The 25,092-nt window shown below is 46.2% G+C and overlaps 1 protein-coding gene across 1 annotated transcript in view; it reads right to left on the bottom strand.

The window, feature by feature from the left end:
* Nucleotides 1–25,092, bottom strand: part of PIEZO1 (piezo type mechanosensitive ion channel component 1 (Er blood group)) — a 277,074-nt gene that overhangs the window by 37,096 nt on the left and 214,886 nt on the right. The window contains exons 8-11 of the mRNA XM_063944250.1: nucleotides 19,667–19,832; nucleotides 19,468–19,581; nucleotides 18,404–18,494; nucleotides 13,343–13,440 (exon numbers count right to left, since the gene is read on the bottom strand). Coding sequence (XP_063800320.1) covers nucleotides 13,343–13,440; nucleotides 18,404–18,494; nucleotides 19,468–19,581; nucleotides 19,667–19,832 — 469 coding nt within the window. The remainder of the gene's footprint in view (nucleotides 1–13,342; nucleotides 13,441–18,403; nucleotides 18,495–19,467; nucleotides 19,582–19,666; nucleotides 19,833–25,092) is intronic.

Raw genomic sequence — 25,092 nt, forward strand, 5'->3', positions numbered from 1 at the left:
AGAATCCAGCCGTGCCCCTGCAACATCCTCACCGACAGCGACACGCTGTCCAGCAACTTCTCCCGAGATCTCGCCTTTATGAGGAGATCGTCCAAGTATGGGATAATTGTGACACCCTGCTTGTGCAGGAGCACCATCATTTCCGCCATTACCTTGGTGAAAAATCTCGGGGCTGTGGAAAGCCCAAACGGCAACGTCTGAAATTGGTAATGACAGTCTTGTACTGCAAATCTCAGGAACGCCTGGTGAGGAGGGAAAATCGGAACATGAAGGTATGCATCCTTTATGTCCAGGGACACCATCCAATCCCCCCCCTCCAGGCTGGCGATGACCGCTCTGAGCGATTTCATCTTGAACTTGAACTTTCTCAAGTACAAGTTCAGGGATTTTAGATTCAAAATGGGCCTGACCGAACCGTCCGGTTTCGGGACCACAAACAGGGTTGAGTAATACCCCTTTCCTTGCTGGAGAAGAGGAACTTTGACTATCACCTGTTGAAGATACAATTTTTGAATTGCAGTCAACACTAACTCCCTCTCTGACGGGGAAGCTGGCAGAGCAGATTTGAAAAACCGGCGAGGAAGGACGTCTTCGAATTCCAGCCTGTATCCCTGAGAAACAATCTCTATAGCCCAGGGATCCACCTGTGAGTGAACCCAGACCTGGCTGAAAAATCGAAGACGTGCCCCCACTTGAGCCGACTCCCCCCGGGAAGCCCCAGCGTCATGCGGTGGATTTTGCAGATGTAGGGGAGGACTTCTGCTCCTGGGAACTAGCTGCATGCAGCTTTTTTCCCTTGCCTTTTCCTCTGGCAAGGAAGGACGATCCCCGTACCTTCTTGCTTTTATTGGAACGAAAGGACTGCATTTTATAATGAGGTGCCTTTTTAGTAGTACGCTGCGGGGGGACATAAGCTAAGAAATTAGATTTACCGGCCGTAGCAGTAGAGACAAGGTCCGAGAGGCCTTCTCCAAACAACTCCTCCCCCTTGTAAGGCAACGACTCCATATGCTGCTTTGAGTCGGCATCCCCCGTCCACTGTCGGGTCCACAGGAGTCGCCTAGTAGAAATAGACATAGCATTTATTCTGGAGCTTAGTAAACAAATGTCTCTTTGAGCATCCCTCATATATATAAAGCAGCATCTTTGATATGCTCTAGGGTCATTAGAATGGTATCCTTATCTAGGGTGTCAAGTTCCGTAGATAAGGAATCTGTCCATGCTGCGACAGCACTACACACCCAGGCCGATGCCATAGCCGGTCTAACGATAGTACCGGAATGTGTGTAAATGTGCTTCATGGTAACCTCCTGCTTACGATCAGCAGGATCCTTGAGGGAAGCTGTATCCTGAGAAGGCAGTGCCACCTTCTTGGATAAGCGTGTCAGCGCCTTGTCTACCTTCGGCGAAGATTCCCATCGTATCCTGTCCTTTTGTGGAAAGGGATACGCCATAAGAATCCTTTTGGGAACTTGTAGTCTCCTATCTGGAGATTCCCAAGCCTTTTCGCACAAGTCGCTTAGTTCAAAAGAGGACGGAAAAGTGACCTCAGGCTTTTTCCCTTTATACATGTGTACCCTCGTGTTAGGGACAGGGGGTTGCAAAACCTCTTTAATGGCAATAATCATGTAACGAATACCTTTTCGCGACCTTTGGCTGTAATTTTGCATCCTCCTAGTCGACACTAGAGAGTCAGTATCTGTGTTGGTATCTGTGTCAGTGATCTGGGATATGGTGCGTTTTTGAGACCCCGAAGGTCCTGGTGCCACAGGAACAGGCATGGTCTGACTACCTAACTGATCCCTAGCTTCAGCCTGGTCTAATCGTTTATGCAGTAAATTTACATTTGCATTCAAGACATTCCACATATCCACCCAGTCCGGTGTCGGCGTTGCCGACGGCGACCTGACCATCATGCACTCCCCCTCCTCCTTAGGTGAGCCTTCCTCGTCAAACATGTCGACACACACGTACCGACACTTCACACACACAGGGAATCTCTTTTCTGAAAACAGGTTCCCCCTGAGGCCCCTTGGAGAGACAGAGAGAGAGTATGCCAGCACACACCCCAGCGCTATATAACCCTGGAGAAAAACACAGATTGTTTACCCAGTAGCGCTGCTTAATGTAAAAACGCCAATAATGTGCCCCTCCTCTACTTTAAAACCCCCTTTCACCGTGTGTCAAGCAGGGGAGAGTCCGGGGAGCTTCCTCTCAGCGGTGCTGTGGAGAGAAAATGGCGCTGGTGAGTGCTGAGGGAGAAGCCCCGCCCCCTCGGCGGCAGGCTTCTGTCCCGCTCAAACTTACTAAAAAATGGCGGGGGCTCTTTTATATACATGTACAGTGCCCACCTGTACATGTATATAGACTTTTGCCATAGGAGAGGTATTCTATTGCTGCCCAGGGCGTCCCCCCTGCGCCCTTACAGTGACCGGAGTGTGTGAGGTGTATGGGAGCAATGACGCACAGCTGCGGTGCTGTGCGTTACCTCAGTGAAGCACCGAAGGCTTCTGCCGCCTGAGACGTCTTCTGTCTTCGTTTCTTCTGGCTCTGTGAGGAGAACGGCAGCGCGGCTCTGGGGTGAACGCCCAGGACGAACCTGTGTTCACTCCCTCTGGAGCTAATGGTGTCCAGTAGCCGAGGAAGCAGAGCCTATCATTTAAGTAGGTCTGCTCCTCTCTCTTCAGTCCCTCGATGCAGGGAGCCTGTTGCCAGCAGTGCTCCCTGAAAAAGGGAAAAAAATCCTAACAAAAATGCTTTCTAAGCAGGAAACTCAGGAGAGCTCCCTGCAGTGCACCCATTCTCCTCTGGGTACAGTCTAAAACTGGGGTCTGGAGGAGGGGCATAGAGGGAGGAGCCAGTGCACACCCAGAGTCCAAAGTCTTTCTTAAAGTGCCCATGCCTCCTGCGGAGCCCGTCTATTCCCCATGGTCCTTACGGAGTCCCAGCATCCTCTAGGACGTTAGAGAAACAAAGAAAACAAACGCATGTTGACTTTTTCATGTGTCGACCTTTGCCATGTCGATCTACTGACCATGTTGACCAATAGTGGTCGACCCAAGTGTCGACCTAAAGACCGGATACCAACAAATGGATAGACGGCTGTGGAGTTTGGCTTACATAATTTCTCTGTTGATGGCCCCAAGCCCTATGGATGGAGGCCGTCACCCATGAACATTACACTCCCACTGAATGAACTGATCACCCTGGCTTTGCATTGGACACCTATCTAACTGTATAAGGAATAAGTGGATGGCTCTCAAATAAACACACCACCCGCCGTAACAGAGCTTCACGGTCTCTTCTCCAAAGGAAACAAGGACTCATGTCTGTAGGCTTCTACTTTGGTTCACCAAACATGTTAAGAAAGTGAAGAACGACTGATCTGACCATATTACAGCCTTCTCCGCTCAGTATATCACTGCTTGTGTTCTTTGCGGCCCTTTATTTGCAGACGTGTACCTTTAGGTGTAATAAGGCCCTTACACTACACCACCTGACCATAACCCTTCCATTCTGCTCGTATCCATGAGGACCAGATCTACCTGTATGTCAAAGCAACGTATGGGCACGGCAGCTTAGAGATATATACACACACCACTGCCCCTAATCTGTGATTGTGGACACTTCCTAATGGGATATTAGGAAGCTCGTTAGTTTTTGTCACCGTAACTCCTGTCAACCAGGTCACAGCCACCATTGCTGAAATCTCATACAAATAGGCCAACCAAACATTAAGACAAAGAACTTATAACCACACTTATATGGAACCACTCACTTGCAATATGCATTGCATCCCTCCTTTACTCAAGTGTTGACCTTTATTATATCCCTACTCTTTATATATTCGAGACGAGTTACACAGACCTGAGTGCATGGCAATGAAGCCAAATGGCAGGATCCCAGAACAATAGATTCACCGGCAAGTCTCCACAACAAATTACCATTGTGGAGGAGATGCATCAAGATGTGGGGAAGTTGCCCAAAGCTACCAATAATCTTCTGTCATTTATCTAGCAGTCTATGAAATGACAGAAGATGGTTGATTGCTTTGGCCAACTTCTCTACTTTGGGGTCTATTAATGAAGCAGTGAAAAGTATGCAGAAGGGAGCCAGTGGAGAAGTTGCCCGTGGCAACCAATCAGCATTGAAGTAACATTTATAATTTGCACGCTATACAATTGTACGGAGCAGCTGATTGGTTGACATGGGCAACTTCTCCAAAGGCTCACTTCTCCACTCTTTTCACTGTTTCATGAATAGACCCCTTTATCTCTCTCCAAGACTTGATACACCTCCCCTGTAAATCCTGCTATGGTGCATAAACTTTTTTGGAAGGCTTTACACAATGGAGTTTTATATGGAATCAACTTGTACCAATAGGATTTTTAGGGTGTTGTATGAGTGGCCGGCGGCCGGGATCCCGGGGGCCAGTGTACCGACAGCTGGGCGAGCGCTAATGTGCCCCTTGCGGGCTCGCCACGCTGCGGGCACGGTGGCACACTATGCGCGCCACACTATTTATTCTCTCTCCAGGGGGGTCGTGGACCCCCAAGAGGGAGAATATGTGTCGGCATGCCGGCGGTCGGGATCCCGATGCCGGTATGCTAGTTGCCGGGATCCCGGCTGGCGGCATACAGAATACAACCCTTTTTTTTTTTTTACCTTTTAAACAAAGCATCAAGCAGTTCAATCTGTGTGTTCCCCTTTCAATGTATAAAAACCTCAGGGAAAAACTCACTGATGAGAATAAAAGAGAAGTGGGTAATGAGTTAACATAGCAACGTGTGTTTTCCAACAGGCAGGTGTCTAGGGCCAGCACGGATCCTGCCAAACGCATCAGAGGAAGCAAATGATTATTCCTTGCATAACATTACACTGTAATTTCCATTACAAAATCATGTGAAGAACTCCTTCGCACCTTGGCAGCATTGGGCTAATGCCTGAGAAATTTGGCATCTATTAAGTCAAGTACAGCCTGAAACTAAACGCACCAGAGACACTGAAGTCGTAAAGTTCCTCATAGTAAATTTGCAAAGGAAACATTAATGTCACTTTTGTTAGATCAGTAAAGCATGCAACTTAATATGTCTGCACTGGTTCATTTTTAGCGTAATTTCCCTCCAAATTCTGAAAACCGAATAGGAATGTTGCTATTGTTGTTCACTTAAGGTATATGAAGGCAAAAATGTAGCAACCAATCAAATTGGGCCCAGACAGACCGAATACAGCGTAGACAATAAAGCAAATTGTGAAATCGTTCACTTTATGGCAAAATTCTTTAGGCCTAAATGCTGAGGACTTAAGATGCTGCTGTGGGTGTTAAAACTGTATCAGAGGGGGGTAATTCAGAGTTGATCGTAGCAGCAAATTTGTTAGCAGTTGGGCAGAACCATGTGCACTGCAGGGGGGGGGGGGGCAGATGTAACATGTGCAGAGAGAGTTAGATTTGGGTGGGTTATTTTGTTTCTGTGCAGGGTAAATACTGGCTGCTTTATTTTTACACTGCAATTTAGATTTCAGTTTGAACACAACCCACCCAAATCTAACGCTCTCTGCACGTGTAATATCTGTCCCCCTGCAGTGCACATAGGGGGTCATTCCGACCTGATCGCACGCTGACATTTTTCGCAGCGCAGCGATCAAGTCACTACTGTGCATGCGCCGCAATGCACAGGCGTTTATGGATGTCAACTGACCGTTTTCAGGAAGTGGTTGGAAAAACGTAGGCGTGTCCAAGCGTTTGCAGGACGGATGTCTGACGTCAATTCCGGCCCTGGACAGGCTGAAGAGATCGCAGCGGCTGAGTAAGTTCAGACCTACTCAGAAACTGCACAAAATGTTTTTGTACTGCTCGGCTGCACAGGCGTTCGCACACTTGCAAAGCTAAAATACACTCCCCTATGGGCGGCGACTATGTGTTCGCACGGCTGCAAAAAACAGCTAGTGAGCGATCAACTTGGAATGCCCCATGGTTTTGCCCAACTGCTAACAAATTTGAATTCTGAATTAGGCCCAGAGTTCCAAGTCCAGCACACAAGCAGTTCTATAACATTAAACATTTTAACAGACCACTTTTGTTCAGTGTACGGAGAAAAATCTAGTCTGACATAGGTAGATTCACTATAGCAGTGGTGGTTCTCAAAACTTTCTTGAATCAAGGCAACCCTAGAGTATCAGTATTTTTTCACGGCACCCCTACTCCTAAGGTTTCTTACCGAGAAATTCAGGAAAAATGGAATGATAATTGTGCTAACCTGTCATCCTTAGAGGCAGTTATTTGGTGGTGACAGGGATGGGTTTCCGATTGTCCATTCTTGACTGGCATCCACCAGCTCTGGTTTTGCCCATCACATTGACCATTATTCATTTGATTTGGTCCTGGACCACCAACCTGTGGCACACCTGCAGAGGCCCCATGGCACACAGTTTGGAAACCCCTGCACTATGGATTTACGGTAATTCTCTACTAGCAATCAGTTTTATTAGTGCAAAATTAGGTAGGAGAGTATTTAAAGTATACTGAAGATCTACAGACAATGGAGGCAGCCAATTTGTGCATCATGGCTCTGTGATATCGGAAGTTTCTAGCAAGTTTCTAGTAAGCTTCCAGTCAATCCACAAAATGGCTGCCGCAGCAGGCCTACAGGTGTACATTGGAGGATGCCGAGTCTCTTCAGAACGACTTAGTTAAATTAGAAGCATGGGCAGCCAAATGGAGAATGCGCTTCAACACAGACAAGTGTAAGGTAATGCACTGTGGTAACAAGAACAAAAATTACACCTACCTACTAAATGGGGTAAAAATAAGAATTTCTATTTCTCATAGTCCGTAGTGGATGCTGGGGACTCCGAAAGGACCATGGGGAATAGCGGCTCCACAGGAGACTGGGCACAAAAGTAAAAAGCTTTAGGACTACCTGGTGTGCACTGGCTCCTCCCCCTATGACCCTCCTCCAAGCCTCAGTTAGGATACTGTGCCCGGACGAGCGTACACAATAAGGAAGGATTTTGAATCCCGGGTAAGACTCATACCAGCCACACCAATCACACCGTACAACTTGTGATATGAAACCCAGTTAACAGCATGATAACTGAAGGAGCCTCTGAAAAGATGGCTCACAACAACAATAACCCGATTTTTGTAACAATAACTATGTACAAGTAATGCAGACAATCCGCACTTGGGATGGGCGCCCAGCATCCACTACGGACTATGAGAAATAGAATTATCGGTAAGTAAATTCTTATTTTCTCTAACGTCCTAGTGGATGCTGGGGACTCCGAAAGGACCATGGGGATTATACCAAAGCTCCCAAACGGACGGGAGAGTGCGGATGACTCTGCAGCACCGAATGAGAGAACTCCAGGTCCTCCTCAGCCAGGGTATCAAATTTGTAGAATTTAGCAAACGTGTTTGCCCCTGACCAAGTAGCTGCTCGGCAAAGTTGTAAAGCCGAGACCCCTCGGGCAGCCGCCCAAGATGAGCCCACTTTCCTTGTGGAATGGGCTTTTACAGATTTTGGCTGTGGCAGGCCTGCCACAGAATGTGCAAGCTGAATTGTACTACAAATCCAACGAGCAATAGTCTGCTTAGAAGCAGGAGCACCCAGCTTGTTGGGTGCATACAGGATAAACAGCGAGTCAGATTTTCTGACTCCAGCCGTCCTGGAAACATATATTTTCAGGGCCCTGACTACGTCCAGTAACTTGGAATCCTCCAAGTCCCTAGTAGCCGCAGGCACCACAATAGGCTGGTTTAAGTGAAATGCTGAAACCACCTTAGGGAGAAATTGAGGACGAGTCCTCAATTCTGCCCTGTCCGTATGAAAAATTAGGTAAGGGCTTTTATAGGATAAAGCCGCCAATTCTGAAACACGCCTGGCTGAAGCCAGGGCTAACAGCATTACCACTTTCCATGTGAGATATTTTAAGTCCACAGTGGTGAGTGGTTCAAACCAATGTGATTTTAGGAACCCCAAAACTACATTGAGATCCCAAGGTGCCACTGGAGGCACAAAAGGAGGCTGTATATGCAGTACTCCCTTGACAAACGTCTGAACTTCAGGAACAGAAGCTAGTTCTTTTTGGAAGAATATTGACAGGGCCGAAATTTGAACCTTAATGGACCCTAATTTTAGGCCCATAGACAGTCCTGTTTGCAGGAAATGCAGGAATCGACCCAGTTGAAATTCCTCTGTAGGGGCCTTCCTGGCCTCGCACCACGCAACATATTTTCGCCAAATACGGTGATAATGTTGTATGGTCACATCCTTCCTGGCTTTGATCAGGGTAGGGATGACTTCATCCGGAATGCCTTTTTCCTTCAGAATCCGGCGTTCAACCGCCATGCCGTCAAACGCAGCCGCGGTAAGTCTTGGAACAGACATGGTCCCTGCTGGAGCAGGTCCTTTCTTAGAGGTAGAGGCCACGGGTCTTCCGTGAGCATCTCTTGAATTTCCGGGTACCAAGTCCTTCTTGGCCAATCCGGAGCCACGAGTATAGTCTTTACTCCTCTCCTTCTTATGATTCTCAGTACTTTTGGTATGAGAGGAAGAGGAGGGAACACATACACTGACTGGTACACCCACGGTGTTACCAGAGCGTCCACAGCTATTGCCTGAGGGTCCCTTGACCTGGCGCAATATCTGTCCAGTTTTTTGTTGAAGCGGGACGCCATCATGTCCACCTTTGGTTTTTCCCAACGGTTCACAATCATGTGGAAGACTTCTGGGTGAAGTCCCCACTCCCCCGGGTGAAAATCGTGTCTGCTGAGGAAGTCTGCTTCCCAGTTGTCCACTCCCGGAATGAACACTGCTGACAGTGCTATCACATGATTTTCCGCCCAGCGAAGAATCCTTGCCACTTCCGTCATTGCCCTCCTGCTTCTTGTGCCGCCCTGTCTGTTTACGTGGGCGACTGCTGTGATGTTGTCCGACTGGATCAACACCGGCTGACCCTGAAGCAGAGGTCTTGCCTGACTTAGGGCATTGTAAATGGCCCTGAGTTCCAGGATATTTATGTGAAGTGACGTTTCCATGCTTGACCACAAGCCCTGGAAATTTCTTCCCTGTGTGACTGCTCCCCAGCCCCTCAGGCTGGCATCCGTGGTCACCAGGACCCAATCCTGAATGCCGAATCTGCGGCCCTCTAGGAGATGAGCACTCTGTAACCACCACAGGAGAGACACCCTTGTCCTTGGAGACAGGGTTATCCGCTGATGCATTTGAAGATGCGATCCGAACCATTTGTCCAGCAGATCCCACTGAAAAGTTCTTGCGTGGAATCTGCCGAATGGAATCGCTTCGTAAGAAGCCACCATCTTTCCCAGGACCCTTGTGCATTGATGTACTGACACTTGGCCTGGTCTTAGGAGGTTCCTGACTAGGTCGGATAACTCCCTGGCTTTCTCTTCCGGGAGAAACACCTTTTTCTGTACTGTGTCCAGAATCATTCCTAGGAACAGCAGACGTGTCGTCGGAATCAGCTGCGATTTTGGAATATTTAGAATCCATCCGTGCTGTCGTAGTACTACTTGAGATAGTGCTACTCCGACCTCTAACTGTTCTCTGGACCTTGCCCTTATCAGGAGATCATCCAAGTAAGGGATAATTAAGACGCCTTTTCTTCGAAGAAGAATCATCATTTCGGCCATTACCTTGGTAAAGACCCGGGGTGCCGTGGACAATCCAAACGGCAGCGTCTGAAACTGATAGTGACAGTTCTGTACCACAAACCTGAGGTACCCTTGGTGAGAAGGGCAAATTGGGACATGGAGGTAAGAATCCTTGATGTCCAGAGACACCATATAGTCCCCTTCTTCCAGGTTCGCTATCACTGCTCTGAGTGACTCCATCTTGAACTTGAACCTTTTTATGTAAGTGTTCAAGGATTTCAGATTTAAAATGGGTCTCACCGAGCCGTCCGGCTTCGGTACCACAAACAGCGTGGAATAATACCCCTTTCCCTGTTGTAGGAGGGGTACCTTGATTATCACTTGCTGGGAATACAGCTTGTGAATGGCTTCCAATACCGCCTCCCTGTCGGGGGGAGACGTTGGTAAAGCAGACTTCAGGAACCGGCGAGGGGGAGACGTCTCGAATTCCAATTTGTACCCCTGAGATACTACCTGCAGGATCCAGGGGTCCACTTGCGAGTGAGCCCACTGCGCGCTGAAATTCTTGAGATGGGCCCCCACCGTCTTGCCCGAGTCCGCTTGTAAGGCCCCAGCGTCATGCTGAGGACTTGGCAGAAGCGGGGGAGGGCTTCTGTTCGTGGGAAGAGGCTGTCTGCTGCAGTCTTTTTCCCCTTCCTCTGCCCCGGGGCAGATATGAGTGGCCTTTTGCCCGCTTGCCCTTATGGGGACGAAAGGACTGAGCCTGAAAAGACGGTATCTTTTTCTGCTGTGAGGTGACTTGGGGTAAAAAGGTGGATTTCCCAGCCGTTGCCGTTGCCGTGGCCACCAGGTCCGATAGACCGTCCCCAAATAACTCCTCCCCTTTATACGGCAATACTTCCATATGCCGTTTGGAATCCGCATCACCTGACCACTGTCGCGTCCATAACCCTCTTCTGGCAGAAATGGACATCGCACTTACTCTTGATGCCAGAGTGCAAATATCCCTCTGTGCATCACGCATATATAGAAATGCATCCTTTAAATGCTCTATAGTCAATAATATATTGTCCCTGTCCAGGGTATCAATATTTTCAGTCAGGGAATCCGACCAAGCCACCCCAGCACTGCACATCCAGGCTGAGGCGATTGCTGGTCGCAGTATAATACCAGTATGTGTGTATATACTTTTTAGGATATTTTCCAGCTTCCTATCAGCTGGTTCCTTGAGGGCGGCCGTATCAGGAGACGGTAACGCCACTTGTTTTGATAAGCGTGTGAGCGCCTTATCCACTCTAGGGGGTGTTTCCCAACGCGCCCTAACCTCTGGCGGGAAAGGGTATAATGCCAATCATTTTTTTGAAATTAGCAGTTTTTTATCGGGGGAAACCCACGCTTCATCACACACCTCATTTAATTCATCTGATTCAGGAAAAACTACGGGTAGTTTTTTCACACCCCACATAATACCCTTTTTTGTGGTACTTGTAGTATCAGAAATGTTCAAAACCTCCTTCATTGCCGTGATCATGTAACGTGTGGCCCTACTGGAAAATACGTTTGTTTCCTCACCGTCGACACTGGAGTCAGTGTCCGTGTCAGTGTCTGTATCGACCTGAGGTAACGGGCGTTTTATAGCCCCTGACGGTGTTTGAGACGCCTGTACAGGTATTAACTGATTTGCCGGCTGTCTCATGTCGTCAACAGTCTTTTGTAAAGTGCCGACACTATCACGTAATTCTTTCCATAAGACCATCCAGTCAGGTGTCGACTCCCTAGGGGGTGACATCACTAACACAGGCAATTGCTCCGCCTCCACACCATTTTCCTCCTCATACATGTCGACACAGCGTACCGACACACAGCACACACACACAGGGAATGCTCTGATAGAGGACAGGACCCCACTAGCCCTTTGGGGAGACAGAGGGAGAGTTTGCCAGCACACACCAGAGCGCTATATATATACAGGGATAACCTTATATAAGTGTTTTTCCCTAATATAGCTGCTGTATATATTAATATGCCAATTTAGTGCCCCCCCCCTCTCTTGTTTTACCCTGTTTCTGTAGTGCAGGACTGCAGGGGAGAGTCAGGGAGCCTTCCTCCAACGGAGCTGTGAGGAAAAAATGGCGCCAGTGTGCTGAGGAGATAGGCTCCGCCCCCTTCACGGCGGCCTTTCTCCCGCTTTTTAATGGAAAAATTGGCAGGGGTTAAATGCATCCATATAGCCCAGGAGCTATATGTGATGTATTTTTTGCCAAAAAAAGTTTTTTTAATTGCGTCTCAGGGCGCCACCCCCCCCAGCGCCCTGCACCCTCAGTGACCGGAGTGTGAAGTGTGCTGAGAGCAATGGCGCACAGCTGCGGTGCTGTGCGCTACCTTATTGAAGACAGGACGTCTTCTGCCGCCGATTTTCCGGACCTCTTCACTCTTCTGGCTCTGTAAGGGGGCCGGCGGCGCGGCTCCGGGACCCATCCATGGCTGGGCCTGTGATCGTCCCTCTGGAGCTAATGTCCAGTAGCCTAAGAAGCCCAATCCACTCTGCACGCAGGTGAGTTCGCTTCTTCTCCCCTTAGTCCCTCGGTGCAGTGAGCCTGTTGCCAGCAGGTCTCACCGAAAATAAAAAACCTACTTTAAACTTTTACTCTAAGCAGCTCAGGAGAGCCCCTTAGCCTGCACCCGTCTCGTTCGGGCACAAAAATCTAACTGAGGCTTGGAGGAGGGTCATAGGGGGAGGAGCCAGTGCACCACAGGTAGTCCTAAAGCTTTTTACTTTTGTGCCCAGTCTCCTGCGGAGCCGCTATTCCCCATGGTCCTTTCGGAGTCCCCAGCATCCACTAGGACGTTAGAGAAATTAGGGGATTCTGTACTGGAAAGGACTTAGGTGTCCTCATAGATAGCAAGCTAAGCAGTAGTACCCAAAGTAGGACTGTAGCAAAGAAGGCTAATAAGATATTAGCATGCATAAAACGGGGTATTGATGCTAGGGACGAGAGTATTATACTCCCGTTATATAAATCACTAGTGAGGCCACACCTTGAATACGGTGTACAATTCTGGGCACCGTACTACAAAAAGGATATCCTGGAGCTTGAAAAGGTACAGAGGAGGGCGACCAAACTAATTAAGGGCATGGAGACTATGGAATACAAGGAAAGGCTTGAAAGACTAGGCATGTTTACATTGGATAAGCGGAGACTAAGAGGGGACATGATCAACATCTACAAATATATAAAGGGACAATACACAGAGCTTGCGCGGGACCTGTTTTTGGTTAGATCAACACAGAGGACTCGTGGACACTCGCTCAGGTTAGAGGAGAGGAGATTCCGCACAATACGGCGTAAAGGCTTTTTCACGGTAAGGACAATACGTGTTTGGAATTCCCTGCCCAAGGGAGTTGTAATGGCGGAATCTGTCAACACCTTTAAGAATGGGTTAGATAAATTCCTAATGGATAAGGATATCCAGGGGTATGGTGCATAGTCATGCATTATAGTTACTATAAATAGGGATAAAATGCAACAGCTGACAACAGCATCAGTCAGAAATTTTAGTCAAATCATCATGCATAGGACACCACAAATAGGTTGAACTCGACGGACAATTGTCTTTTTTCAACCTCAGATACTATGTTCATGGACGAGCTGGCTGAAGTAGGATATCACTAATTACAAGTGATAGAAATGACTGATGTGTGTTGAGCTGAACATAAAGACTTACCATCATGGCGATGAGTGCGCATATATAGCTCTGGTTCAGGATGACATTGCGCAGTATGTGAAGAGCAGACTGCTCTTTTGAGGTCTCAGGTTGACTACCTGTTGAGAGACGGGAAACACATTAGGTTCAGTTTTCACATTAGGTTCAGGTTTCCCTGAAAATAGAAAGCAAGGGGAAGCCTATAACATTAAACGAAGTTGTTTTTTTGACATATTTGTTGACTTTGGCTATCAGCTCCAATGCACATGCACCAACCAACTAGCCGTGCCAGGCATGTCTATATTCCAGACACAGGCCCAGAAAGATACTCAGCTGATTCTTACCACTGCAGGACCAAATGTATTTTTGAACAATAGATTTTGGTGATGGTTGATTTTCCATATCCGTTATAATAGGTACATCTGCAGATCCACCTACGAGGCCACAGTATCCCTCTCCACAATGCCCTCTGTAGTTCCCTGGTTGGCTTTAGCATCTACGTCTGGCATTGTATTTGTTGGGTCATTTTCTCTATTCTCAGAATGAGGGGTCCTTGCTAAAATGCCACCATAGAGCAACAGAACCGGTCTGGCAGTAAGAGGGGTGATGCTGGTGAAGGTCAAGCCAAGGCCAAAAATGAAGGCAACTGGCCCAGAAGCAAAATGTTTGGGTCATGCCCTTCCCGTTACTTTCCCTATGCATATGCTTAAAATATCTCAACTTCTGCCGAGGTATAGGGTTGGGTGACCAGCGGTGGGGATCCCAGCGATCAGCATACAGACTTCGGGATCCCGGACGCAGAATGCCGGCAGAAGGGGGAGGCGAGTGCCACAAAGCCACTTGCGCTCACCACAGGTTCTATTCCTACTCTGTGGGTGTTGTTGACACTCATGAGTGGGAATAGTCCCTGTTAGTCGGGCTTTTGATCGCTCGGGATCCCGGCGTCAGAATGGTGACCGCCGGGATCCCGAGCGATGGTCACATGACTGGATCTTGGTGTAGAGACTTTCAGATCTGTCTATGTTATAGAATACATATTCTATAAGATACCAATGGATATTCTAGGTCAAATGACACTTAAAATGCTTAACCATTGGTCAACTAACCAGATAATGTCCTATACACCATCTGCCCATTCCTCATTTGTACTTGGAGGCTCTCACCTGTTTTTCTTTAGTTATTTTTTAATTTAATTTTTTTCTTAACACATTTGCAATTTTAATGTATTTTCAGCACTAAAGTTGTGTAGTCTAATATCCAAGGTAATTAAATAAAAACATCTCTCTGCCTAATGATATAAATTAATGTTTCCCAACCTTGGTCCCCACAATAGTCCACGTTGTAGTGATATCCATGTTTGAGCACATGTGGTTAAAATAAAAAAATTATAGAGAAACTAAGTAAGCCACCTGTGTTCCAGTATCACTATCCTTAAAACCTGGACTGTTAGTGGGCCTTAAAGACCCAGGTTGGGAATTCCTGATATAAATACATGCCTGAAAAAAACGGTGGGATTTGCAGTCAGCAAGGTGGAAAATGTGAAGACATATTTACATGTGTTACAGTTTGGAAAGGGAGCAAACGGTTACAACGATTCCAGCCAACATCCTACCATCTATAAATCACATCCTATTCACAACCGGGAAGGGAAACTGGATGGAACAATTAGTACTAAAGCGTGTAACAGACTGGAGTTGCTGCTGGGCAATGTTCTGGAGATCTTCCATGAGATGTGTAACACAAAAAAATTCAAAGCCCCAGGAGACTCCACTATGACAGGTGCATAAGGAATAAAATTAATGACATTCTAGAATTTTTTGGTTCCACATAAAACAAGATTTGCAGCCAGTTCTGGGAATTGGTGTGTGACAAGTGGTGATCACTTAAGAAAAGCTTTGGCATTACAAGAAGTTGCAGACGGTAGAGAACACAAATAAAACTAAACAATTGCTACAGGGAAGATTGCTCTTTAATAAAACACAGTGGGCTAGATGTGCTAAGCCTGGAAAAGTGAAACGTTTCACGGTAATAAAAGTACTAACCAACCAGCTCCTGTCATTTTTTAAACCCAGCCTGTGACATGACACTTAGGAGCTGATTGGCTGGTACTTTATAACCGTGAAATGAATCACTTTTCAAGGCTTAGTACATCTCCCCCAAAGCGTTATAAGAGGGCTATTTAATTAGTGACGTTTTTTCGATCAGTCAAAAAAACGCCACTTTTAACTCGTTTTTAGGTCGAATTTACATTCGACCTATTCATTGCCTGTGCCATTTTTTCCACTGGTTGAAAAACAATTCGGCACTGGCAAAAACCAAGTGTACCGGCGAATTTGCGGGTGTTTTTGCCCATAATTTGCAAAAATTGGATTAAAAAATGGGCGAAAATGCCGCAATTGAACACCCTGGCAACGGCACTTAATTGAATACCCCCCTAAGACTTTAGTAAATCTACTAAGAAGATTTACCAAAGCTTCCAAAATAAACATGGAGAGGTTTCCCAACGCATCCAATCAGATTCCAGCATTTTCTAGAATGCAATAGAGAAATTATATCTTGAACCTGATTGGTTGCAATGGGCAACACATCCACTTTTCATTTTTGAAAGCTGCAGTGCCAGACATATGCATACCTATAGCACGAGAGGGACGCAGCCATGGAGGGAGGGGGTCACATATAAAATACTGTACTTTCTTACATTTTCTGTTAATGTACAGCAATTTAATTTTTTTAACAATAGAATCTAACACAAATGTTACTTCTTCATTGTTGCCATATTCCTCTAAAAGCCTGGAACACATCTCAAGTTCCTGACTTGTGGATGTAAAAGGAATAAACAAAAATAAAAAGTGATTGTTATATATTAATAAAATCTTTAAACAGCACTTATTTACTTTCTAGATGAGGTGGGGCTGGGGGTTGTAGTTTTACTTTAAAGATGCAAAGCGTGGAAATTTCATATACTGAATAGTCACTGCAATGGGTGTCTACACAGTTATCCAATTATACCCCTTTCAGACATATATAGCCGGGTCGCATCCGGGAATGTGTACACAGGTGCTTCCCAGGTGCGACCCAGCTTGAGACCACTTTCAGACTTGTGGCCCGACTCAACATATTGCCGGGTTGGTGACATCACCGCTGATGCTACCGGAGGCGGCGCTTGGAGTTCATCACCAAGCGCCTCCTCCTCCTATGCAGAGAACAGGTGCCAGGTCGCCGTGACCCGGCATACCCTTTCACACTGCACGCATCCCGGGTTGATTCCGGCTTCAACCCAGGTCGCGACCTGGGATGAAATGCCGGGGCGCTCGACTCGGGATACTGCTTTAGGACCCATTCAGACTAAGCAAAATCCCAGGTTGGTGCGCGTTCACGTGCAATAACCCGGGAAATTTTTGCTAGTCTGAAAGGCGTATTACACAGGTGAACACAGAGAATATCCCTATAGAGTTGCTGTACAAAGAAAAGCAAATACGTTTTCCATTTGTGGTTAATATTTGCCTTTGAAATTACTCCAGATCCTCCCGCTGGAACACAATGGCCTTGCTGAGCAAGTTATACCAGGTGCCGGACAATCATTGATGGAATGTAGACGCGTTAGGATGAGGAGGAGGATCTCTGCAGATCCCACTCGTAAAATACGCACAACCCAAATAATGCTCAGCCCATTATCACTGGATCAGATGTGTATACAGGGGCAGAGTCTCGGCATTCTATCAGTGACTGGTGTCAGAGGGGCACCGGGAGAGCAAGAGAGGAGATCACTAGTGATGTAAACGCTGTGCAGTCTGAAAGGTTCCAGGTAAAATAACCCGGGTCGAGCGGGAACACGGTTTTATCCCTGGTCGCTGTACGGTGTGAACAGGGTTGCCGGGCGGGCCTTGGAGATCATCTGATCTCCAAGCGCCAACTCCACGCGAGTCACCGCTGACTTCACCAACCAGGCAATATGCCAGGCTGGAGACAGCACTGTGAAAGTGGCTCAGGCGGGTCGCAACTGGGAAGCAACAAAGTACGGCTCCCGGGTGCGAATTGACAAATGCAATCAGAAAAGAGTAACACTGTTCTACAGCAAATGAAATGTTTTGGGGAGATGTACCAAACCTTGGAAAGAGTTAAAGTGCCAGCTAATCAGCTCATAACTGCCATTTTACAGGCTGTGTTTGATGCATCTCCCCCAAAATACTTTACGTAGCAGTGGAGAAAAATGCCAAATGGCTGCAAATTAAGTACAAGATCAGCCATTCAGGGGTTGCTTCTACCACAATCCTACAATGGTCGGAGCATTGCTATGGGGATAATAAACTACCTACACGACAGTGTGGAGAGAGTAGCAGCAAAGCGTCTGGGTCCTATGTCAGGCAGGCAGCGCAGCTACAATGCACTACATCAGAGATTCCTTTCCCAACAAGTGTGCCAGGACATATTTGTGTATCACAATAATGCAAGGATAATTACACAGGTCTCTTTGAACAGGGCGGCAATATACAATAAGGATTACAAACATAGTTCTAGTTAATTGTAAATTAAATTAACCATAATTACATTAGGAGATAAAATGGTCTCTTATATACAGGTTCTGACTTCAAACAGACTCCCTCTGTCTCACCCTCTTTCCTACTATGTGCCCAATAGAAGTTATTGCCTGGAGAGCACGGTGATTGCCAGGCAGTGACCCTTAGTGGAGCTGGTAATATTGTGGAGCACGGAAGCAGCCTGCCAGTGATAACCCACCCAAATCTAAATCTCCCTGCACACGTTACATCTGCCCCACCTGCAGTGCACATGGTTTTGGCCAATTGCTAACGGTTTGGTTTGCTAACAACCCTGAATAAGGCTCTTTGACCACTAGCTACACCCATTACATGTTGTAACTCACAGCTGGAAGCATGGATGTTACAACTGGTAATGTAGAAACTAGGCCTCTGTCAACATATATTATGCGGCTATTATGAAGACTCACAAAACCCTACGCGAGGGTCACTAAAATAGATCATGTTATCCACAGCTGGTAATGATGCATCACTTATTCCCAATCCTGCCCGATGAGTCTATATGTACATAACAAAGGTCTCATACCAAGCTGCTGGCTGGAGCCTGGTTGGATGGCATGGACAGTGTGGTCCTGCTCATCAGTTGCAGACGGTTTGCTGGTCTTTGGTAACATGGGCTGTTGAAAAACATAGACAAGAGTATGAGTGGAAGCCATAAATAGGTAACACCAGTGCGGTATTTCTCCCAATACAAACATGCAAGTTACATCAATGCTTTGTTACATCCAATATATTGTGTAGAAGTGTGACCAATGATGACACGCTTTCACGTTTGCTATTTATAGAACAGAGCAGACGAACCAAGCAATTCAAATAAAATGAAGAAAATGCACCTTTGTAAGATAAAAGCATGCACACATAGGTTTAGCATTATGGCATTGAGGTGGCATTATGGCAGTGGGGAAGTGAGGTGGCATTATGGCAGTGGGGCAGCATTATGGTAGTGGGGCAATGGGGTGGCATGGTAGTGGGGCAGTGAGGTGGCATTATGGCAGTGAGGTGGCATTATGGCAGTAAGGCAGTAAGGTGGCATTATGGCAGTGAGGCAGTAAGGTGGCATTATGGCAGTAAGGTGGCATTATGGCAGTGGGGTGGCATTATGATAGTGGGGCAGTGAGGTGGCATTATGGCAATGGGGCAGTGAGGTGGCATTATGGCAGTGGGGTAGTGATGTGGCATTATGGTGGGGTGGCACTATGGCAGTGGGGCGGCACTATGGCAGTGGGTCAGTGGGGTGGCACTATGGCAGTAGGGTAGATCTGAACAAGTGACTTGTGCACTGCTGATGTCCTGGTAAATGTGCTTGTTCTATTGAGGTGGAATGGTTTTTGGAAAGTTTACAGATATGAAGCAGTACCAGAAATAAACGTTGCCCCTAGGGATGCTCAGCTGTAAGTTCTGCATTGTGCAAACAGAGGGGGGCAGATGCCCACAGCTGTAGTATTCATGTAGAAGTGGGAATTGTATAAAACCCCCATTATGACTGGGAAATGCCTTTAAACACAAACATCATTACACAATGTCGAATATTAGCAATTTAGTAATCCTCATCCTTTGCGCTGTAAAATTCTGATAAAAGATAAAACTCGCCTTTGTCTCCTCGCTGTATCGTTCTTTCGACCACGACTCGGCATCTGCTAATTCCAGGTTTTCTTGCACAGATTTCTGGGGGTCACATCCCCCATCCTGCACCTTATCTTCCACCTGAGAGATTAAAAATGTGAGATATCCATGAATCCCAGCCCAGAATACGGTATAGCATCACGTGTAGCCCTCCAATGGCCCTTACCGTGCTGGAATTCTTCAGCTTCAGCAGTGAGATGAGCGCGTAGTACAGCAGTAGCAAAATCCCCGGATTCACATACACCGGCCAATCATGGCTCTGGTTCAGAATGAGGTCATCAATGCTGCCCGTGCAGTTAGAGTAAACAATTATGTCACTCAGGCCAAAAATCCTGCAATGACAGATAGAAACACATCGGGTTATAAACACACACATGGCTGTAGATTAAAAAAAAAAAAAAACATAGGAGTTTATTTACGAAGCATCGGGTTGCAAAACCTGGCGGCTTTGATCATGTTTATGCCAGAAATGTAAAAGAGCAATGATTTCACTACCCACTTTTTGCTAGTAAAAGCATTTCCCCAAACATGGTCAGAAGCATAGGTATTTACAACCCAATGCTTTGTAAATAAACCCCTCCAACTTTATCCCAAAATATGCATCTTAGTGCAACAATATTACAGTGCAGGGGTATCCTGGACACTGGCACTGCTGGTATATATATGGTAAGATGTCTTATTGTCTGACAAGAAAAACTTTTTGGCCTGGGGATGCAGTTAATATACTGTACCGGCTGTCGGGATCCCGGCGTTCAGGAGACAGACGCCAAAATGCCGACAGCCAGTGAAATACAGACGTCCGGAATCCCGACACACACTCTGTATTCCCACTCGGTTGGCAGCTCCACACCACTAACCAAGTGGGAATACAACCTGTGGCAAGCGAAGCGAGCCACTGGGCATGATGCGTGCCCAGTGGGCCCGTGAGGGGACGCGCTGCTGGGATTTCGGCAGATGGGATGCCGCTGTCCGTGTAGCAGCTGCCAGCATTCCATCTGCCGGGATATTATACATATCCCTTGGCCTGAAGGCTAAGTGGTTATGTCTTGTGCAAATTAAACACTGCCCACCAGCCAGGCAGTATATTGGTAGTATATACAACATATCCAAGGTGTGTTTATTAAATAATGAGACTGATACTATAATTTACATACAGTATGTACTCCCCTTCTGCATCACCACACTGCTGCATTCTTATTTGCCATTGGTCAAAGCCATGCTGTAGCTCAGTATAGGTCAGCTGTCTCAACAGCTTCTTCTCTACCTCAGTAACTGGTGCAAAACAGGTTCCCTGGAGTACATTTGACTCTAGGGAAAACAAAGAAGTCACACGGTGCTAGGTCTGGCGAGTATGGAGGGTGTTCTAGCACTGCAATCTGTTTCTTGGTCAAAACCTGCTTCACAAAGAGAGCAGTGTGAGCTGGTGCACGGGGGGGTCATTCCGAGTTGATCGCTCGCTAGCAGTTTTTAGCAGCCGTGCAAGCGCTATGCTGCCTCCCACTGGGAGTGTATTTTAGCTTAGCAGAAGTGCGAACGCATGTGCAGCCGAGCTCTGCAAAAAACAGTTTGTGCAGTTTCAGAGTAGCTCTGAACCTACTCAGCGCTTGCGATCACTTCAGCCTATTCGTGTCCGGATTTGACGTCATACACCCGCCCAGCGAACGCCCAGCCACGCCTGCGTTTTTCAGACACGCCTGCATTTCTGCAAACACTCCCTGAAAACGGTCAGATGACACCCAGTTACGCCCCCTTCCTGTCAATCTTCCTGCGACTGAAAACTTCGCTACAACCTGTGCACAAACACAACGGGCTTTGTACCCGTACAACGCGCGTGTGCATTGCGGCCCATACTCATGCGCAGAAATGCCAATTTTTAGCCTGATCGCTGCGCTGCGAACGGCAGCTAGCGATCAACTCAGAATGACCCCCATTGTCCTGATGGAGGATGAAACCATTTTTTCCACAAGTCTAGCCGCTTTCTTCTGATTCTTTCCCACAAAGTTTCTAGAGCATTTTTGTAGTAATATTGATTCACTGTTGCGCCTTCTGGTACCCAGTCTGTCAAAATAACAGCCGTAATATCAAAGAAAACAATTAACATGGCTTTGAATTTGGATTTGCTTTGACGTGCTTTCTTCATTCTTGGTGATGATGGTGTATTCCAGCGCGTGGACTGGCATTTTGTCTCAGGTTTGTACTGTTAGATCCATGTTTTATCACAGGTAATAACTATCTAAAACATGTGAATCCGCTTTAATTGGTTCCAAAATGTCAGTACAAATATGCTTTCGATTTTCTTTCGGCTAGGCAGCGAGCGGGCTAGGAACCATCTTAGCACAACGGTTTGTGATGTTAAGATCTTGATACAAAACTTGCCTAAGAGTTTATTTGTCGATGTACCATTTCAGCTATTATTCTTATGCAATGGTCAATTTGAGCAATTTTCTCAATGTGTTCCATATTTCATTTGTATTTGATGTGTAAGGCCTTCCGGGACCATTCATCATCTTCAACATCCTCATACAAGTACAATCTCATTTATTAGCCACACCTATATGGTGCTGCCAGCATAATGGCATGAAGCTCTATATCAACGGGTATCTAGGTCTAGTCAATTGGAAGATGAATAGCACAAATTCAGATAAATGTAGGACAAAAATCTACCACATCTAGCAATAAGCTCAAACTTTGAGAAATGGTAAAAAGCACACATCAAGAGATACATTGGTGTGATGTAAAATGAAGAATCAATGTCTTTCTGGTCCACTCCTAAATTACAGCATAGTAGTTTTCTTTTAATAGCAAGTACAATTTAAGCATGGGACATTTCTCTTAGCTGTCCACCTAATAACCAGTATCTCCTTTATAAAATCTCTCCAGGGGGCAGATGAGCATGCATGCCAGACAAACAGATTCAGATTCTCAGTAGGTCATGTGGCAGTAGCAGTTTGGGGGGTAAACATTGGGGCATGGGATCACCTGAACAGTTCTGTCTGGGACACTCTGGGGCATCACACCCTAACACTTATATTCACTATTTTATAGGGACTTGCTCGATAGAGGTGACCTCGATGCGGTGGGCCAGCCCATATCATTGCCCAATTATATGCTAACAACCTATTATATATTGTAATTTACGATAATTATTGCATAGTACATCTGCACCCATTCCTTCTCGTGTAGTACCATAAATCTCAGCAGATAGCACCTCTCATTACAACCACTAGGTTGTGCAGTCTAGACCCATTCTCCCTATAGTCCATACCATGTGGCAGAGGAGGAAGAAAGAGGGTGAGGTTTACTGTGCACACAAAGTTAGTCGAGTGTTCCAGAGACTCTCTGCTCACTAAGTCATGTGAACGGAGCAGACTTTGACTGTCATGGTGGTCACATCTCATACTCCAAGCGACTTCCTCACATATAAGACTATCTACCACTCCAAATCGTAATGCCTGGACATTGCTGTACAAACATATTTCCAAACGCTCATCTCTGCTCAAGCCTCTAACCCCCAAGAGACCTTTTAATACATTTAAATAACCGCCTATTATCTATGTGCAAAATCTTGCTTCATACTTCAGCCAGTGACCTGCTTGGTTCCCTACCTGAACCCTCTGGCACCTTCTCTTCATTTGATTCCACAAACGAAGATGAAGTATCAACACTCTTCTAATCCTCCTAATCTACTGCCTCTCCTCTTGATCCTAGACCCTCACAAATAGGTAAAAGCACTGTATCCTGTACTCATCCCAACCTTAAATAAAATCTGTAATCCCACTCTCTCTATTGGCACCTTTCCTTTTCTCTTCAAGCATGCAGCAATTACTCCCATTCTGAAAAAATAAATCTGACCCAAACTCGCTCTCAGACTACTGTCCCATCTCTCAGCTCCCATGCCTGTCCAAGCTACTTGAGACTTGCATACACTCACCCCACATAAAGGATTACAGCACTGACTAAAGTAGTGAATGATCTGGTCAGTGAAGTCTAAAGGCCATTACTAACTTCTTATTCTTCTAGATCTCTCTGCTGCTTTTGACACTGCTGACCACTCTCTTCTACGACAAACACTACATTCCCTAGGTTTTCATGATACAGCCCTTGCTTGGGTCTCATCCTGCCTATCTAATCGCTCTTTCAGTGTCCACGTCTCTGAATCCACCTCCTCTTTGCTACCTCTATCAGATGAAGTACCGCAAAGCTCAGTCTTAGGTCCTCTGCTTTTCTCAATCTATACTAATTTTTTTTTTGCAAAGTAGTCAGCTCTTTTGGATTTCAGGATCATCTGTACGTGGATGACCCTTAAATCTACCTATCCACCCCAGATCTGTCACCATCTGTATTGGTCAGTGTCCCCGAGTGCCTTTCTGCTGTTTCATCCTGGGTGTCATCTCGCCATCTTAAACTTAGTATTCCAAAAACAGAATTAATTATATTTCCACCGACCAATAGTAGTTACCAACCTGTTATCTCTATCACTGTTGAGAACTCGACAATCCTGCCTCACAAGCTCGCTGCCTAGATGTCATCCTTGACTCTGAACTGTCCTTTGTTACCCACATTCAATTGTCTCAAAATCATGTTACATGCAACAAAAAAACATAAGCAAATATGACCATATCTTACACAAGACACTGCAAAAACTCTAATCCATACTCTCATTATCTCCCGCATTGATTATTCCAATAGTCTTCTTGACGGTCTTCCCAAAACGAGACTCTCACCACTACAATCCATTCTGAATGCAGCTGCGAGGCTAATCTTCCTCGCTAGACGTTCATCGTCTGCAGATCCACTCTGTCAGTCCCTCCATTGGTTACCTGTATTCTGCCGTATTCAATTTCAAATACTTTTACTCACACAAACCTTTTACTTAACCAAACTACACCAATGTACATCTCTTTGCTTATCTCAAAATATCTCAAACCCGACCTCATCACAAGATCTACATCTCTCATGCACGCTGATTATTTGCTCCCATTCACGATTGCAGGACTCTCTTCAGGCTGCACCCACTCTGTTGGATGCCCTCCCACGCACAATAAGACTTTCCCCTAGTCTCCAACCCTTCAAGCGTTTCCAAACTCACCTCTTCTGCTCACATAACCTTCATAAACTTTCCTATCCAATTACATCCCCTCTGTACAGCCCACACATATCCTCACGTTTTCTTTTTCTTCACTTTCACATTCTCCTGACCCCTGGCCAACATTGCTGTGTGACCATATCATACAGCTCGCCAAGAACCTTTGCAATCTGGCGGACCTTTGTGCAATAGAGAACACCAATCCTTGTGTATCAATGTCTATTTCCCTCAAGATTGCAAGCAGCGCCTTCCTACCTCTATGACTGTTATTACCCAGTTTTGATCCATCCCTGCTGTTTCCAATTGTAAAGTGCAACGGAATTTGATGCACTATATAAGAAACTTAATAAATAAATAACTAATTTAATGAAGTTATAGTTCAGCTTTTTTTTTCTTTTCTACTACTTTATGCTTTACACTTTAGATAAATGTGTGAATCACAAACAAAATTCCCACTAGAAAATAATTAAGTTTCCAGGTGGAGAGTCTCAAAGTGTGATAAAGGG

The sequence above is a fragment of the Pseudophryne corroboree genome, chromosome 11, assembly GCF_028390025.1.
Source record: "Pseudophryne corroboree isolate aPseCor3 chromosome 11, aPseCor3.hap2, whole genome shotgun sequence".
In the NCBI taxonomy this organism is placed as follows: domain Eukaryota; kingdom Metazoa; phylum Chordata; class Amphibia; order Anura; family Myobatrachidae; genus Pseudophryne; species Pseudophryne corroboree.